Consider the following 17,113-nt stretch of genomic DNA (forward strand, 5'->3'; position numbering starts at 1 on the left):
ATTCCGGGATTTTCCATGTGTTATCTTACTTTCAACTTTCTAAAGCTCATCATATACATCTTGAAAGTGACCGGGCTACATGCCTTTCCCAAGTCAATCAAAAAGAAAATCTGAAATTTTGAGTTATTTAAAAAAATTGAAAAATATAAGTAAAAGCTAACTAATTACACGATCCTCTTCTCCTTGTTTGCGAGAAAACTTCCTACCTACGTTGATATTTATGCTATGATGCAGTTCCATTACGTAAGCAAAGTTCCATACCCCAAAATTTGTGGGATTTTTCTTCAAAAGATAAAATTGGTTAGTTTTATGACGATTTAACACCATGATTCAACATTGATCTATGGATGCTTCAAGGATTAGAAAACTAATGTAGTATGATAGTCGTAAATTTCTTTATGTCATTATTAAACATAATTAAGTAGAGTATTGCAAAATGAAGATTGAATAATGAAACTTACGACCAAGGATGAAAAGGAGAAGAAAAAAGAAAGGAAAATGTAAAGAGACATTTATTCTTCTGCGATTTTAATACATTTATTCTAAAACTGAGAGTAATCAAGATCCTGAATATACAGAACTATCACGTATGTTCACCATTAATTAACAGGATTGAGATTTTCACAATGACTCAATTTAAACAAATTCAACAAAATTTCCACATGGCACCAGTTATCATCACATCTGGCTCACTATATCAATTGTTTGTCTTTGCAAACACCTAGAAAATCACATCGGCCTCGCAGCCATTCTCTCGATAAGACCAATCATTATGGGCTTTTTAGGCATCAAATCAGAATCTCAAATATTCACAATTGTCAGAATTGCTTAAATATTTAAAACACAGTCTTCAGATTGAAAAATCCCTCTAGAATGCATTATTAAACTTTTGCCATTCATTCTCATGTAATGAACAGCAATTAATCATAAAATGAACTCTGTAAACCCCAGTGGCGCGGTGTGGATGGTCGACTATCGATATTTATCTATTTGAAACTGTAGTAAAGAATCGATTATTAAGGTGCTCGTTGCGAAATCTTGATGATCGATTCTTTTCCATAGATTTAAATGGCAGATCAATCGATTTGTTGCAAAGCTCGCCACGCCACTGGTAAACTCAGTGGCCAGAGGTGAAGGATTCCATTTGTTTTTCAGCCCAAATTGCTCATGCGAGGTTCTTATTTTACAGCGAAATGATTTCAAACTCATCGATAATACTTTGAAAGCAACAATGTAGTATTTTTGACACATTTTTTTAAATTTATCAATCCCGGTGATTTCGAAAGGTTTTAACATCAAAAAATTTAATGAGGGACTTTCCAGATTTTACAAAATTAAGGGGAGAACACAAAGATGAAAGAGTTAAGAAAATGAAGACAGGAAGGACAGTTTTTGGGCTTTGGTCAGCGACGGGGGATTTGAGAATTTAAGAAGGAGGACAGCACTCGTCTGACTCATCCTGTAATTTTAAATACATATAGTTTATTTTGATAGTCCCTCGTGAAGTTTCTCGCGGTAGATAAAACGCTGGGGAAAAAGCGCAAGAATGGAGAAAATTGTAAAACCTATACATGATACAGTTACAAAGATTTTATTAAAAACGTCAAAGAGGACCCTGCATTGACCAAGCTAAACTATCGATTCAATTCCATACTCTTGAAAATGATTCAAGTCGATCATTTACAGCTAAAATAAAAAAGGACGAGTAAGAAGAAAATAGAAATTGAACGACAGACTGAGAGCGAGACTCCAATTTTGAATAACCTAAACCAAAGACAAACTAAGTCTATCAAATGATTAATATGTATAATATTAAAAATACCTAGGTTTATAATTTGTTAGACCTAACTCAAGACTTACTCAACATAATATTAACCAGTAACGACCAGCGTCCCTGTATACGTCTTATCAACTTTTTAATTTTTTACACATAAAATTCTCTTTACAGAAAACAATTTACCAACAAAACTTAGGTAAACTTTGTTCCATTAAATAACACACAAAGAAATTATAACCAGTCATGTAGAGTGCTGCGGGAGTCCTCCTCATTTAGAGTATCAATATAGGCATCAGCTGGTGATTCTGTGAGAACACTCAGTTTCCACCGACTATTTGCCACTCAAAATTTGCAAGACTACCGCAACATGCTCAGGAAAGTAACAAAACTATGCAAGAGAAAACAAAAACTAAATCTTTGACAATGAAAACTAATAACACTTAAACTACCGAAAGAGTTTTATTATGCATCGAAAACTTATGCATATTAGAAAAATACTTAAAACAAAATATTCCACGAACGCATCATCCAAAATGGTTGAGATGCCTTAGAGTGTCCGATCAAAATATGTTTGGTAACTGGATGCAACGAAAAATGTTGCTGAAGCCTCTCCCGCTAAACTCACAAATTGAGCGTCATTTGTAGTTTCAAGAAATGATTCAAGCCGTTACAGGATTTGAAACGCACGCCTGTGCAATCTTACTGCCTTCACTTTGAATAATGAAGCTTCACTTATCCGTCTTGCCCCAAAACAATTGGAGAAACAGAAAAAGTGATAAGTTTTAAATTAAAATGAAGCACTTTTTGAATCAGAAGATTGGCTTTCAAAGGTTGGAATTACTTTGATGGAAGAGGGTAAATTTTAACAAATGAAGTCTCGAACCACAAACATATTCCCAGCTTTGGAAAGAAATTGAAAGGGCTGACATCAATTATTTGCAGTTTTTACGGAAAATGAAGGGACATTTTCTACCTCAAAGGACTAGATTTGGTCAAATAAAACAATCAATATTGTTATCACACTTGATGTACTTTAAGTCAAAATACCGTTTTCCCCCAATTTTCACTTATTTCTACTCGTCAATCAAGTCCTTAAAATGTAGCAGAACAAAACACCAATGATCAACATTGAAACATGCTGAAATAGTGTATTCTATAAGAAGTGCCTTTTTCATTAAGATTATTAGGCAACATTTTCTCCAAAAATTTGCCGATTTAAGTCACAAAAATCCACATAACAAGTACCTGAACAAAACAAAGTCCCTCTTGTGCTTCAGTAATTCTGGATTTCTGGAAACCATAAATAATTTTACTTCTGTGATTTTCTGAGTCTACGGGCTTTCCAATTTTTATTCATGACATTAAATAAATTAATTACTGAGGTTTACGCCTCATTACAGGCAATTTATTTTACGAGACTTGATCAATCAAATATGAACCCTCGGGGAGTGGAGAATCTTAAAGCATACATGAAACCTTTAAAATTCTTTCTGGAGAAAAGCCCAACTCTTAATTTCCTCGAATCTACTGCAGGTTTGACATTTGCTCAATTTTTGAGGAGCAAAAAATTTTGGAAACCCCTCTGCGATGACTCACTCAGATCAACTTTCCGACTGAGGAGAAAGTATACTCCCGTGATGCAAGCATCACCTCTGTGAGAAAATAGGAATAAGAGATGACAAAAGTAATGCAAACATGATACAATTTGGCGAAAAGTACAATGCATTTATCATGAAAGTTGTAAAGTTTTTTACCCCCTTTCTTCATGAGATTCTTTAAGAGCTCGCCATGACATTCATTACATTTATCTGATCAATTATCACATTGACATGACGTATTTATGCGGGTAAAAAGTATTTTTTTCAAGTAAAACAATCAAAGTAAAAACACTTACAGTAGAAATAACATAGCAAAAAATAACAAAGGACCAGCATAAAAGTCGGTGGCTGGATGAAACAAAGAGTACCTCTAAACAACATATTTTACAAAACAATTCAAAATATTTCATTCAAAAATGAGAGGAGGTCAGTCCAACAAGCACCACTTTTGAGAAGGAGAAGGGGGGAAAAACTGAATCATAGATTTCATGACCGATTAACGGGTATGAAATAATTATATTAGGTTCCATGGCAAATCAGGGACACCAGGAAGAAGTACATCTTTCATCATAAAAATGAGGAGACGCTAAGTAAATTAAGGTTATAAAAGAAAAATCATGCTCCTCTATTCACGATAAAGTAAATAATGAAATGAACAGGAAGAATTACTATTATGAAGATCCATTTTCAGGATAAATTGTTTAATTTTTATACTTTTGACAAAGTTATAGTTCGGAATCAAGAAAACAGTAGAGGAGGGCCAGAGGCAAAAAAATTAGATGAAAATGGCAGTAAAGCACACTTTTTTTTTTTTTTAGTAAAACATTATGCCAAAAATGGTGCACTATTGAAATGATCTATATCCTTTAAAACAACCATACTGTGTCTAGTTGCAAGAAGAAATTCTCACAATTATCTGTCTATGTTGCAGTGAGATTCCGAAAACAATCGAAAGCAAATTTACTGTCCAGTTAATGCGTGAATTTTAAGTGTGCAGTCGTCAATCAAAATGAATGAATTTATGGTGTGTATCAAAATTCTCAACTCGACAATCAGTTCAATTGAGGATAAACGCAGCCAATACCTAACTATATTATGTCGTCAAAATTACTGACAAAGGGAAATTTTTGAAGGAGAGTTAAGCGGGCGATTTTCAAAACACTTTCTAAGGTCAAAATGTAAATTCTTTTCGAGCAGTGTCGAAAACTTTCAATTTCCCAGACAAGAAGTCTACAGCAACTGATAAATCCATGAAAATTTCAAGAATTAAAACGGAAACTTTCGAGAAACTGATGCATTCTCTCATTTCCGGAATTGTAAGAAAAAATTTGAAACTCACAAAATGATTTTTCCAGAAGTCCCGGATTTTCTCTAATAATTACCTCTAGGTACATGAAAATTGTATCAACTTTTAGTTAAACAATATTAGCAAAGGTTTAAGTTAAAGGCAGCAAATTTTCACAGACTACCTACCGAGGATGGTATTTCGTTTGAAGCTCTACAATTCCATTGGACTTACAAACTTATGGAGTAATGAAAAAATAAGGGAAATGAGGAGAATGATAGAAGAAAAAAGAAAATAAAAACAACTACAGAACAAAGCTGGAAGCTCGATTTGAGCGAAAACTCGTGAATATGTTATTAACTGCAGCACTACGCAATGACTGTCTCGATGATATTCTCCCGAAAAATGTACAACTGTCACTTAAAAAAATTGTTGAGTAATTGCGATCGTTTCGACACTTGTAGCTAGTTTACAGTGTTGGCACAAAAAAGTGGGCCGATTTGGCTAGTAGAAATTAGGTACATGCACAGAAGTAAGTCTTTTACTTTTTTGTTCACCGTCAGACAATCTATGACACAAGTGGAAAACTAACTTTTGATAATAATAATAAAAAAAGTATTCAGGATGATTTCTCCAGTTAAACAAAGGGTCAAACGATCAGGACATTGAAAAATATAATGTCTTCCATCACTGGCACCACCAACAAGGGTTCTCTACAACCTACGATCCACTCTATTAGATTGGGTTTTTCATGGTAGAGAATTCAATTGAGAATACAAAATATGACTGTCAAATCAAATTTAAACATTCAAAGAATCTTTCACGCGTAGGAAATTGAATTTTCTGTATACACCCGAGACTTCGTTGTTGTTTCTCTTTGATAAAACAACTGGGATTCAATAAGTAGGTGATAATAATTAACTCTTCACGGCTTATTTCGTTTGTTTGAAGAGAATTCACGGATCATTTTTAGTAATTTCATTAATTTTTTTAACTTGTTCTGTATTTCATGTTTTTTTGTGTGAGACTTAGACGTGAAATTTCTTTGACTTAGGATCTCGGTGAGAGCTACATACAAGATATTATCGAACAAACGAAGACCCTCCTCATTTTAGAGAAGTTCCAAGTATCACTGTGATTAAAATCCTTTTTCGAAAAAATCTAATGTTTTACAAATCATCATCGCGATTGTTTCAGAAAAGAGAGAGGAGAAACTGTTTTGTGAGAAATAAAAGAAACAAAAGAGAAGAAAAAAAACATTACTCACGAACCACCATTTCAGGGAATTTGGATGGATGAGATTTCGTCAAACACACTTAAGACCGTATGGAAATGAGAATACTAACATTTCCCTCTTCTGATTGTCTATTTGATAGTTAGTTTTCCACCTTTCCTTCATGTACAGAGCCTGGTAAAGTACATAGATACGAGTGTTGCATCCAGAAGCTATGCGGAGATCCTTACCTTTTCAATGATAATAATTAGAATAAAAATACTGGGAGCATGACAAACACTTCCCTCGGCTTTTCACGTTTTCAGAACTTCAGTATTTCAATTTTAATTTTAAACATTCCCGATGAGATTTTAGAATTTACATTCTTTTCTACATCCTTTATCGTGTTATAAGCTGTTCTCGATTTGCAGGACGAAAACAAGGAAAACTAAAGCACTTGTTATCATAACGACGGCTAATGATCGCAAATAACGATTCAAAAGCTGTAAAAGCCGTGGATAGTATACTTAGTTAAAATAGTCCCATGAGATTTTTCAACTTCCACTATAACACTCAATTTTTCTTTCAACTTTTTTGGGAAGGTTCTTGTAAGACCCAAAAAGATCATTTTTCTCCTAGTCTCCCGAAAACGCCTAAGTGAGCTAGCATTCCCTGTTTGAACACTAAAATCTAACAATCGAGATGAAATAATTCCGGAATTCCGAAAAAAGAGCACCTGCACGCAAAGTATCATACACCAAGCGTACCAACTTTTGATGGTGACGAATAAACGCTAATACTTTCTACAGACAATATTGCACACATCCCCATGCCTTCAACTGACAATTTTGATCGCAAAGTGAAAAGACGAACATTCCGGATCTCTGTGAGGATAGTCTCCGGATCTCTGTAAGGATAGTCTCCGGATCTCTGTAAGGATAGTCTCCGGATGACAACATCCGATCTGAGAGCGCACGCGACTCAACGAGCCACGGACCACGACGGTGATTACTCTTCGAAAGCCTCCCTCAGGATCGGAGGGAATTGGGGATGCGGTTGGAATCAGACCAGCTTCCACCAATTCTGGACTTTGCCTTTGATCGATCTACATAGTCCGGAAATTCTCCGTCACATCTGTGCAGTTGAGTCCTCATCACCCTCCTCGAGGGTCACTTGGAAGCGGATGCTGGAGTCTTGGGGCACTGGAGGCGGGTTCGGGTTGGGCGGCTCGCTCTCCTCACCCTCCTCTACGTCACTGTCCAGTCTATTCTCTCCTTCGTTCACCGGTGGGCTAGGAGGAATCATACCTGTGGAAAAGGGAACCACAGATTAGTATTGTAACACAGATTAGGAAATTAATTAAGTACACCGGAAAAAAAAAAATGAAGTTGATTTAACATTCTGCGTGTAGAAAAGTGTGCAAGAACTCACAAAATGATAAATTACCTGCTACGGCAGCTAGCTTTACATCTTGACAGGGCTAAAGTAACTGCTGTAGCAGTTACTTCGGCATTTTGTAACTTCTCGCTCACTTTTTTTACATCCAGAATGTTGAGTCAACTTCACTTTTTTTTCAGTGAGCTGAAGACTACAAGAGAGATGAATAATTCTGTCGTGATAGCGAAGAGAGCAGTGAATGTCAAATTTTCTAAATCGAGTTTCCTCCAGCATTCGTCCAATCTTTTTTAAATGAAATCACTGAAAACCTAAAACAGCGAAATTCCTCTTAATTTTATGAAAGCGAGACATATGAGAAAGCCGTAAAGGCGCAAAAAATGACGTAGTTTTAGGCAAGACAGCAATAAGTGACATTGTTCCTGCTTAAATTCGCGCTTAAATGCGTACCTTGTGTGATGGTCTCTTTGGTCTAAAAAAGCGAATGTAGAGCAATTTTCTTAACTTTTCGCGGAAAAAATATTTCATCGGGAGAAACGAGGCAACGTCGGAATGCTTATACGGCGTCAAAACATAACATGGGCCTTTAAAGTCCCATTATTCGATGCCGCGATTATTCTAACGAGAGTTCGAATAATCGCGCCCAACACAGTGCGGCCGATGTTAACCGCATATTAGCGCCCGCAAGACTGTCGGAATACTTCGCGCATTGCGCCAAACAGTGCGGCCGGCGCGACAGCATGTTAGCGCCTACAAGATTGCATGAATACTTCTCGCATTGCGCCAAACGCAGTGCAGCCGGTAAGTTCACGTGAGACGCATATCACGCATTGCGCGCACAGCACGGCGCGCGCATTTATCGTTGTAATTCCTTGGTGTCAACCCACAGAGCGGAGGACAATAATCGTTAAATTTATTTGTTTAACGGTAGTGTACTTTTCTCAAAATTGATAGTTGAGATTTTGTCGAGGCAAGTTCTTTCACTCGACATTGCTCATCTTCATTAAGGAATTTAAAAACGCGCGTGCATAGAAAACAGCTGCGCGCTTTTCTAATACGAAAGTAATAGACTTTTCCGCTTGTTTTTAGTTAAGACCACAAGATGAATTAATAATTGGACCGCGTTTAGTGAAAAAAAAACCAAGCCATATCAGCTATTATTGCCAAAAAACTGGATAGTTTAATTCTTTAAGAGGGAGCGTTTGTGCGGATTTCTTTGAAATTTTTAAGGAATTTGTTCTGTGCTACTCAGCAAATTCACTAAAATTTGGACACAAATTCGAGCAAACGTTTCCACGCATGAAATTTAATTGCCCTATAAAATTTGGCAACTGCTGATGTTGCTTGGTTCTTTTCTGCTAAACGCGGTCCAATTGCACTTCTAAAAGCCGCGTTGCCTCATCAGAATTCCAAGTTAAACACGTTAAACATATCAAAACTGCAGATATTCTCCAATATGTGAGAAAATAACGTTCATGGTTTACATATAAAACAGATAATTTAAACACCCCGCTGGTGAAATAACCATGATGGGCCAAACTTTGCCCAGTTATATTTAAATTAGGGGCCTGTGGCCGCTACGCGGGCGCCAACCACCGAAAAGAAACAACACGTAAAAACAATAGAATAACCATGCTCAAGTTATTTAAGATATAAATGGATTCAAAAGCCGACGGGTGCACTCGCAAAAAAGCGCGTTTGTTTCTCATTGCAACGTTATGCACAACTTTTATGTTCCATTTTTAATTAATACGAGTATTTTAAAAAAGCTGCACACAGTTTTTTTAAAAAGTTCCCGCGACTCCTCCTAGATGATCGCAAAAAAAGCATCGAAAATTTTGACGTGATAATGGTCACACTGGAAAAAAAAACTCATTGGATCTAGGGTCCGGACTCTTAAAAACATTGACAAGAAAAAATACTCTTGATTCCATCGGATTGTAGCTTAAATCAAAAACCAAGCCTCTTAATTTGAGCGGATTTCCTTTTGATTTAAGCAAACATTTGATTGAATCAAGAGTGTATTTTCTTGTCAATGTTTTAAAGAGTCTGGACTCTAGATACAATGTGTTTTTTTTTCAGTGCTTGCCGGATGCCCACGCTTTATCATGCGAGGATCCTCCATGCTTGAAAACATTAAAATTGCGAGACAACGACGCACAGTAGAAGGAGCCAATGAGTGCAGTTGGACATGAAATTTGCGACTAAAATTTTGATGTTTGATTCGTCTGAGGGACCAGTAGATGAGGTGCAATGCGGGGAATTTAATAATTGGAAAGATAGCAGAAAGCAGGAAAATCACCACGATCCTTCGAGGATTGCACACTCGCGTTGTATACTAATTGGATATTGTGTCCATCGCACTGCGGGTGGTGGGTTGACACCAAGAAATTACAACGATACATGCACGCGCAGTACTGTGCGCGCATGTATCGTTATGCGTCTCACGTTAACTGACCGGCTGCACTGCGTTTGGCGCAATGCGAGAAGTATTCACGCAGTCTTGTAGGCACTAATACAGGGTGGGCCAGAAGTTCCAGGACGGTCGGCTAACTTTTTAACGGTTCGAGATAGAAAAATGAAACTTTGGGAATGTTCCTATCTCAAAGGGGACCATCTTATGGGGGAGTCAAAATTTTGGTCCCCTCTAAGGGAGGGGGCGGGGGGCCCCCAACTTTTTTTTTTCAAATGGCAACCCCTATCTTGTGATACCGCATTCGAAAGACCATAAAAAACTAAGAATTTTGGCGCAAACCGCAGATCAATATCTTAATTTTTGACCGAGTTATGATAGGATCAAAGGTCAAATTTGACCTATTTTCAAAAAATCACAACTCCGGTTCAAATTATCGTAAAGAAAAAAATAAAACGAGAAAATTTACTAAATTGTGTTTGCTTTTTTGTAAAAATTGCAGAAATCACTTCGAACTAATTTTAAGGGGGGGGGGGGGTTCGGACCCCCAAATACGTCAATTCAAAGGTCATTCAATTTTCCAGTGAAATAAACCAATTTCCCCTAGATTTGCCTCCACATTATCTCAGTAAGGTCAAAATCAGTTCAACATTACGTTAGGCAAGTCCCCAAATTTCAGGAAAAGTTAAAAAAAACGCAATTTAAGGTAATTAAATTTGACCGTTTAAATTGGGTTTTTTTTAACTTTTCCTGAAATTTGGGGACTTGCCCAACGTAATGTTGAACTGATTTTGACCTTACTGAGATAATGTGGAGGCAAATCTAGGGGAAATTGGTTTATTTCACTGGAAAATTGAATGACCTTTGAATTGACGTATTTGGGGGTCCGAACCCCCCCTTAAAATTAGTTCGAAGTGATTTCTGCAATTTTTACAAAAAAGCAAACACAATTTAGTAAATTTTCTCGTTTTATTTTTTTCTTTACGATAATTTGAACCGGAGTTGTGATTTTTTGAAAATAGGTCAAATTTGACCTTTGATCCTATCATAACTCGGTCAAAAATTAAGATATTGATCTGCGGTTTGCGCCAAAATTCTTAGTTTTTTATGGTCTTTCGAATGAGGTATCTCAAGATAGGGGTTGCCATTTGAAAAAAAAAAGTTGGGGGCCCACCGCCCCCTCCCTTAGGGGGGACCAAAATTTTGACTCCCCCATAAGATGGTCCCCTTTGAGATAGGAACATTCCCAAAGTTTCATTTTTCTATCTCGAACCGTTAAAAAGTTAGCGACCGTCCTGGAACTTCTGGCCCACCCTGTATATGCTCTCGCGCGGGCCGCACTGTTTGGCGCAATGCGCGAAGTATTCCGACAGTCTTGCAGGCGCTAATTAATGCGCTTAACATCGGCCGCACTGTGTTGGGCGCGATTATTCGAACTCTCGTTAGAATAATCGCGGCATCAAATAATGGGACTTTAAAGGCCCATGTTATGTTTTGACGCCGTATAAGCATTCCGACGTTGCCTCGTTTCTCCCGATAAAATATTTTTTTCCGCGAAAAGTTAAGAAAATTGCTCTACATTCGCTTTTTTAGACTAAAGAGACCAATAAACAAAGAACATATTACTCTGATACATGATTTTTCACCAGAATTTCACGTAGAACACGATTTGCACGACGAAAATTAGTGAAATCAACTCCTAGCTAAGATATTAACGCTTTAATTGTACAAGGTTGCGGAAAATTTGAATTTCCCGGTCACAAGGAAAACAAGTTTTGAATTAAAAAAAAAACTGGGCTAAGTTACTTGTTTTTCATACTTACTTTGGTACCAGTCTCTATTTTCTTCTAACATATCTAATATTTCTTGTGCATCAGGGTGGACAAGATCTGCCCACGTCTCCCACAGAGGATGTACGATATAATCTATAAAACCAACCTGTCATCGAACAAATAAAGGAAAGAAATCGTTAATAGGTAAATACGATTGAAAAAAAAAAAACACGCAAAGAGAAAATCATTACCTAACCGTCATTGGGAAAAAAATAAATGAAAAACTTATAACAGCATTAATAGCATTAAATAGCAATTAAATAGCGTTCTACCGCCATTAACATTTTTGGGAGTCTAAATGATATTTTCAAATGCCTGGCTGCGAAAATTCCCTCTTTAGAGCTGCCAATATCATCACCAGTGGTGCGGCGTGAACGATCGATTATCGATATTCCCCCATTTGAAGCTATGGCAAAGAATCAATTGTGAAGGTGTTCGTTGCGAACACCCTGTTTATCGATCCTTTTCCTTCGGTTTTAATGGCAGATCAATCGATAAATCGCAAAACACGCCCCGCTACTGGTCATCAGCAAGAATGAGCATCGGTCACTGTGACTAACTATGGACACGAATGGTTTTTTGGGTTTTCGATTGAAAAAGAATTCCTTAAATAGACCATGTATTAAAAAGGCTGACTTACTTGAGACTTTTCAATAGTTGCACTATGACGATCACACATTGGACTAATGTCGAGATTTTGCTCCCTTTCTTTGTCACCTTGTTGGAAGAACTCTTCCATGAGAAGATCAACCCACCTCCTGTAGAGTGGCAGCGGTTTCGTTGGGTTACTTAGGTCAGCACAATGCACCAGATTCTCGAGCACCTAAAATCACGAGATACCAATATTTATATAATATCATATAATATAATTATGTAATATAATATGTATATATAATATAATTTACGCTGTTTCAATATTTCACATAATACCCATATGTGACGCTTCCATAGAGAAAGCTCCTCAACTGTCAAGATCAAATTTTTCATGAGAGCAAAATAAAATCATGTCTTTTCGGTAAACCCTCTCAATTGTTTTAAAATATTCATCTTATAATTTTTTACATTTATAATGATTATAATTTATAAGTATTCAATTTATTGAATGTATGATTGTTCTGGAAACAGTAATTTTTAATAAGTTCCAGAAGTTGAGAAAATTAGTACAGATTGGTTTGAAATCGTGCCCAAACAGTTGTGTGTATTCCCTCAATGTATTTCTGTGAGGAGAATGTCATCATTATACGAGTGCGCACTTCACGATTTTAAAATTTATGAACTTACTTGGATTCTATCGGTGTAGTTGTCCAGCAACAGCACACCAGATCCAGCCACTTTCTTCGTTTCAACCATAGTTTTCAGATCTGCTAACAAGCTCATGTGCTTTGACATGTCCGTTGAAAGCACCTAGACAAGGATACATTGTTTTACTTTCCGTTAGACCAAATCTTTTTTCATTAATATCATGCACTTGCAAAAATAGAGTCTCAATTGACGGATCTGCACAGTGTTGAAACTAGGAATATTTTCATACTCGCTGGAAGGAAATTTCCAATTCGAAAAGACGCCGGTGATAGTTATAATTGTTTACTTTTTCAGCATCATTAAAGCTGACATGCTCTCAAAAAGAGCAACTGCGCAGCGATCTTTCAATAAACAAACTAAAAAAGAACATCTGTTCCTTGGTAGACGATATTTCTAAATGTGACACACTAACACTTCAAATGCTAAACTTTCTTAATTTTGATCATCCCTGTTTCAAATACCTGTCTTGAATTGCTTTCCTGTGGCGGATGCGATTCCTTTTCTATACATCTCGGCATATTTCATTCCCATTTTGGTGAAGTATCCCAGGCAAATTTGCGACTTGAACGCAAGGTTGCCGAATAGCTCAAAATTACTTTATTTTTGCATTAAAATTGTTGAACAAACTTTCCCAGAAACTTTGCGAATAAAAAAAAAAAAAAAAAAATCATTGACGTTAATAAGGAGGCGGGGGGCAGAGGAAATGGTCACATTAAGTGATTCTGTGCCTTAGCTGTACTGTAAAATTTTAGACAAGTTTAGCAACACAATGCCTATCATCAAATCCCCCTTGCTTGCAGAAAATCTTCCATATCTCAACATTTACAATAAAATAGTGCATCGTGCACCCAAGGCGACTGAAATATGACGAAAGATGAATGACTCACCATGTCAATGACCATCTTCCTAAGAGTTTGTTTTTGTTTCTTGCTAAGATTTAGGAAAATATCGCAGCCTTCATTTTGTAATAACTTAAACGCTACAGCCAAGTGATGATTTTCCAAAACTGACTCATCATTATACATAAGCGCCAGCTCTGAACCTGTGGAGCAAATATAAAATACGTAATAACACATTGACTTGTCCAGGATGATTCATTCAATTAATTACCGATTTTTCCTAACATTTATAATTTTATACGGAAATCGTTGAATGAATTATTTATAAATGATTAAAGTTTGAAACATTTTTCGAACGGATGCGTCGTTTGAATTTCTGGTGAGGAACATTTTTTCAACGTTGCTTGTAATTTCTGATATTATTTTTGAATCGAGACAAATTGCAAACTGCAATTTTTGATCCATACATGGAGGTGGTACGGCAATAGGCCTGTTGCATAATTTGTTTTATTGCTTGTATCGGAAGAACTAAGGATCCTGATGTCACAAGAGTTTTCCCGCGGTTTTTTGATCACCGAAAACCACCAAAAAATCAACTTAAAAACGCCACGAAATTCGGATTTTCAAAAAGGTCACTTTTACGGAAACGGACCAGGTATTTTCGTGATGTCACAGTACAAGACAAATCCGGTCCCTTCATCGTCTACGATGTATTACTTCATTGGGCGTTATCATTCTTTTCGAGAGATTTGCCATTAGAATCAGTTTTCAATTTGCAATTCTCCGCACCTTGCAACAGGCCCGTTTCAGTGCAAATTACTGAGATTCTTCTTGCTCAAATAACAAGAAAGCGCTAGCGTTAAATTCATTTTCTGAAGAAATTGGTTGGATGTACGTTTAATCCGTTAAATTAAAGTAAAGTGTATTCTAGTAGAAATAGAGACTTAATTTTTCACTTACTGGAATTAATAAGGAACTGATTGGTTAAACCAGGATGATCCACGTCATGGATTGTCGCTGCAAACAGGGCTGCACAAATTTCTAACGGAGTGAAAACCGACTGGAAAAAAGAGGAGAGGTAAAAATAATTATAAAATTAGAGACCAAAGAAAAGCCGAGAGAACGGACGAGATACCAGCGCGGCGTTGCATTTGGGTATTAAGTTACAAGTTGGAGGCTACTATTTAAAAAAAAAGCAAGCTTTACTGGTGCGCTTAAAAATTAGGAGGCTAAACTGACGCTCTCCACGCAATAAAGCCTAGGGAAGGGAAAATTGTGTGTTTTTTTGTTTTTGTTTTTCATTTGGTTTAATTATTTTTTCGTGATTTCGTTAAAAGGGCCGAATCAAAAATATATTTTCCAAATTTCTCCGTTCAAAACATGTTTGGCCGTCTAGAGTCCCTTTATACCCGAATGTACGACAGTTCACCGCGGGCATTTCACCGCGCGACAATTCACCGCGGACATTTCACCGCCGCGACTTTTCTCCGCCACGACTTTTCACCGCTCCACGACTTTTAAGGGGATTCCGCATATAATATTTTCACAAATATTTCCTTCACACTTAACCAGGCTTAGGACTGGCCAATACATGAAAAAGTTGTATATTGGGCGTGTTTAAAATATGTGTGAAGCACCGCTTCGAATAGACTTTTAAACTACGAAATTGATAAGAAAAATAACACTTCATATTTCCGAGACGAAATGCTTTGATTAAAACATTTGTGAAACACCACTTTTAATTGTCTTTTACAGTACGTAACGCTGCTTGCTGATTCTACATCTGATAGATATTTTTAGGAGTAAAACTGCAGGTTGTGAGCCACTCCCCTCAAAAATTCGAGGGTACCCCTGTTCGCAAAATCTTCGCAGACTTCTTTCAATCGATCTGTCAATTTTCGATACTTTTCCTTCTGCTGATACGGTTGTCTGCCGGCAAGGATGTCCTCGAACCTTAATCTGATCACTTTTTCTTCTTTCTTGAAAGCGTTTATGACCTTCCACACAGTTGGATGTTTGGCACCTAAAACTGAATTAAATACGTTGTGGGACCCTTCTACAGAGTTGTTGGTTTTCGCAAGATCTTCGATGACGGCATTGAAGCAATTCCACATTTCTCGTTTGTAGAGGGGTGCCCTTCTACGACCGCGTCGGTCGAGCCTGCCGATCCAGGTGTCTTCAAAATAATCGATGAACTTGGTTAACTCTTCTTCATGAGCCTTGTAAAACTCACTATCGAGCACTATTTCGAATCCCTCGATGACTGCTTCGGGTGGCATGAAAGCCAAAGCAGCTAGATAGCGGATTTGTAAAGCAAACTCCGGATCAGTCTTCTCTTGATTTAGGATTAGGAGGTGCTCCTGTTGCCTTCACGCGAGTTTGCCATCGGACTGCGATGAGTTTAGTATCACAAGAGGTCATTTTGCAACCCTTTCGCATCTCTTGGGTTTTCCCTAAGACCGCTCAGGTAGACAAGGGTCATCCACCTTTGTTTACTCCCTTTCCCATTCTCCTTTCTGCACTGCCTGGCATTGTGGCGGTGAAATAACGTGGCGGTGTAAGGTCGGAGCGGTGTGAGGTCGCGCGGTGGACTGTCCGCGGTGAATTGTCGCGCGGTGAAATGTCCGCGGTGAACTGTCGCCGGACGTTTATACCCAGAGTTAAGACAACTCACTTTTGGTTGGGCTGAAAGTGGCCTAAAAAAAATCCAATTCTGATTGGTTCTCGCTCATGGAGGCCGAAACGAGTGCACCAAGATGGCGGTAACAAGAATAATGAAAATATTACCTAATTGTGGTTTATCAAGAGGTAATTGTTATTTCCATCGGTCCAAAATGAAAATATATTGAGAAATTATTCACAAACCAATTTCATTTTCTTTTCAATCGATCAATTTTGTTGATGTTGTTGTTTTTGGATGACAGACATAGCAGGATTCCTGATCCTTATCCCTCAATATCGTTCGTTTGGGTGCACTCGTTTCGGCCTCCATGGCCAGCCAAGGCCGGCTGCCAGTCAGCTGATAATCGAGTTGTCTTAACTCTGGGTATAAAGGGACTCTATGGCCGTCCATGGATTGCTGGGCATTGCTGGCATCTTATGCGCCATACATTTTCTGTCGGTGGAGAGGGAAATAATGGCATTAACCAAAGCCGACAAAATTTTGAATCGTTGAAAATTAAATTTAAAAAAATGAGGATGAAAATATGGGACGAACGATCCTTACCTCGAGAGCTGGCGAGTTGAGGAGAACATTAGTAGACTGAGTAACGTCTGCCGCGTGCGTACTGTTGTGGAACGGATTATCCTTCACGTAATGGTCCTCCAAAGTCATCATGAAATTGATGAAGGTTTTGGCAGGAATCATGAACGTTTTCAGAAGATCTCGTCCCTACGCAAAATCAAACAGATCCGTTTTGATGCATAACATTCTTTCATGAGTCCAGACTTTACGTATAG

General features: G+C 37.5%; 1 protein-coding gene across 13 annotated transcripts in view; it reads right to left on the reverse strand.

Moving 5' to 3' along the window:
* Positions 1–499: 499 nt before the first annotated feature.
* dnc (phosphodiesterase dunce) overlaps positions 500–17,113 on the reverse strand; it is a 774,040-nt gene continuing 757,426 nt past the window's right edge. For all 13 annotated transcript variants that reach the window (XM_072304339.1, XM_072304329.1, XM_072304355.1 and 10 more), the window contains 7 exons: positions 16,881–17,045; positions 14,615–14,714; positions 13,703–13,857; positions 12,795–12,917; positions 12,154–12,336; positions 11,505–11,619; positions 500–7,180 (listed from right to left, as the gene is read on the reverse strand). In XM_072304339.1, coding sequence (XP_072160440.1) covers positions 7,002–7,180; positions 11,505–11,619; positions 12,154–12,336; positions 12,795–12,917; positions 13,703–13,857; positions 14,615–14,714; positions 16,881–17,045 — 1,020 coding nt within the window. In that variant the 3' untranslated portion in view covers positions 500–7,001. The remainder of the gene's footprint in view (positions 7,181–11,504; positions 11,620–12,153; positions 12,337–12,794; positions 12,918–13,702; positions 13,858–14,614; positions 14,715–16,880; positions 17,046–17,113) is intronic.

The sequence above is a fragment of the Bemisia tabaci genome, chromosome 1 (genome assembly GCF_918797505.1).
Source record: "Bemisia tabaci chromosome 1, PGI_BMITA_v3".
Lineage (NCBI taxonomy): Eukaryota > Metazoa > Arthropoda > Insecta > Hemiptera > Aleyrodidae > Bemisia > Bemisia tabaci.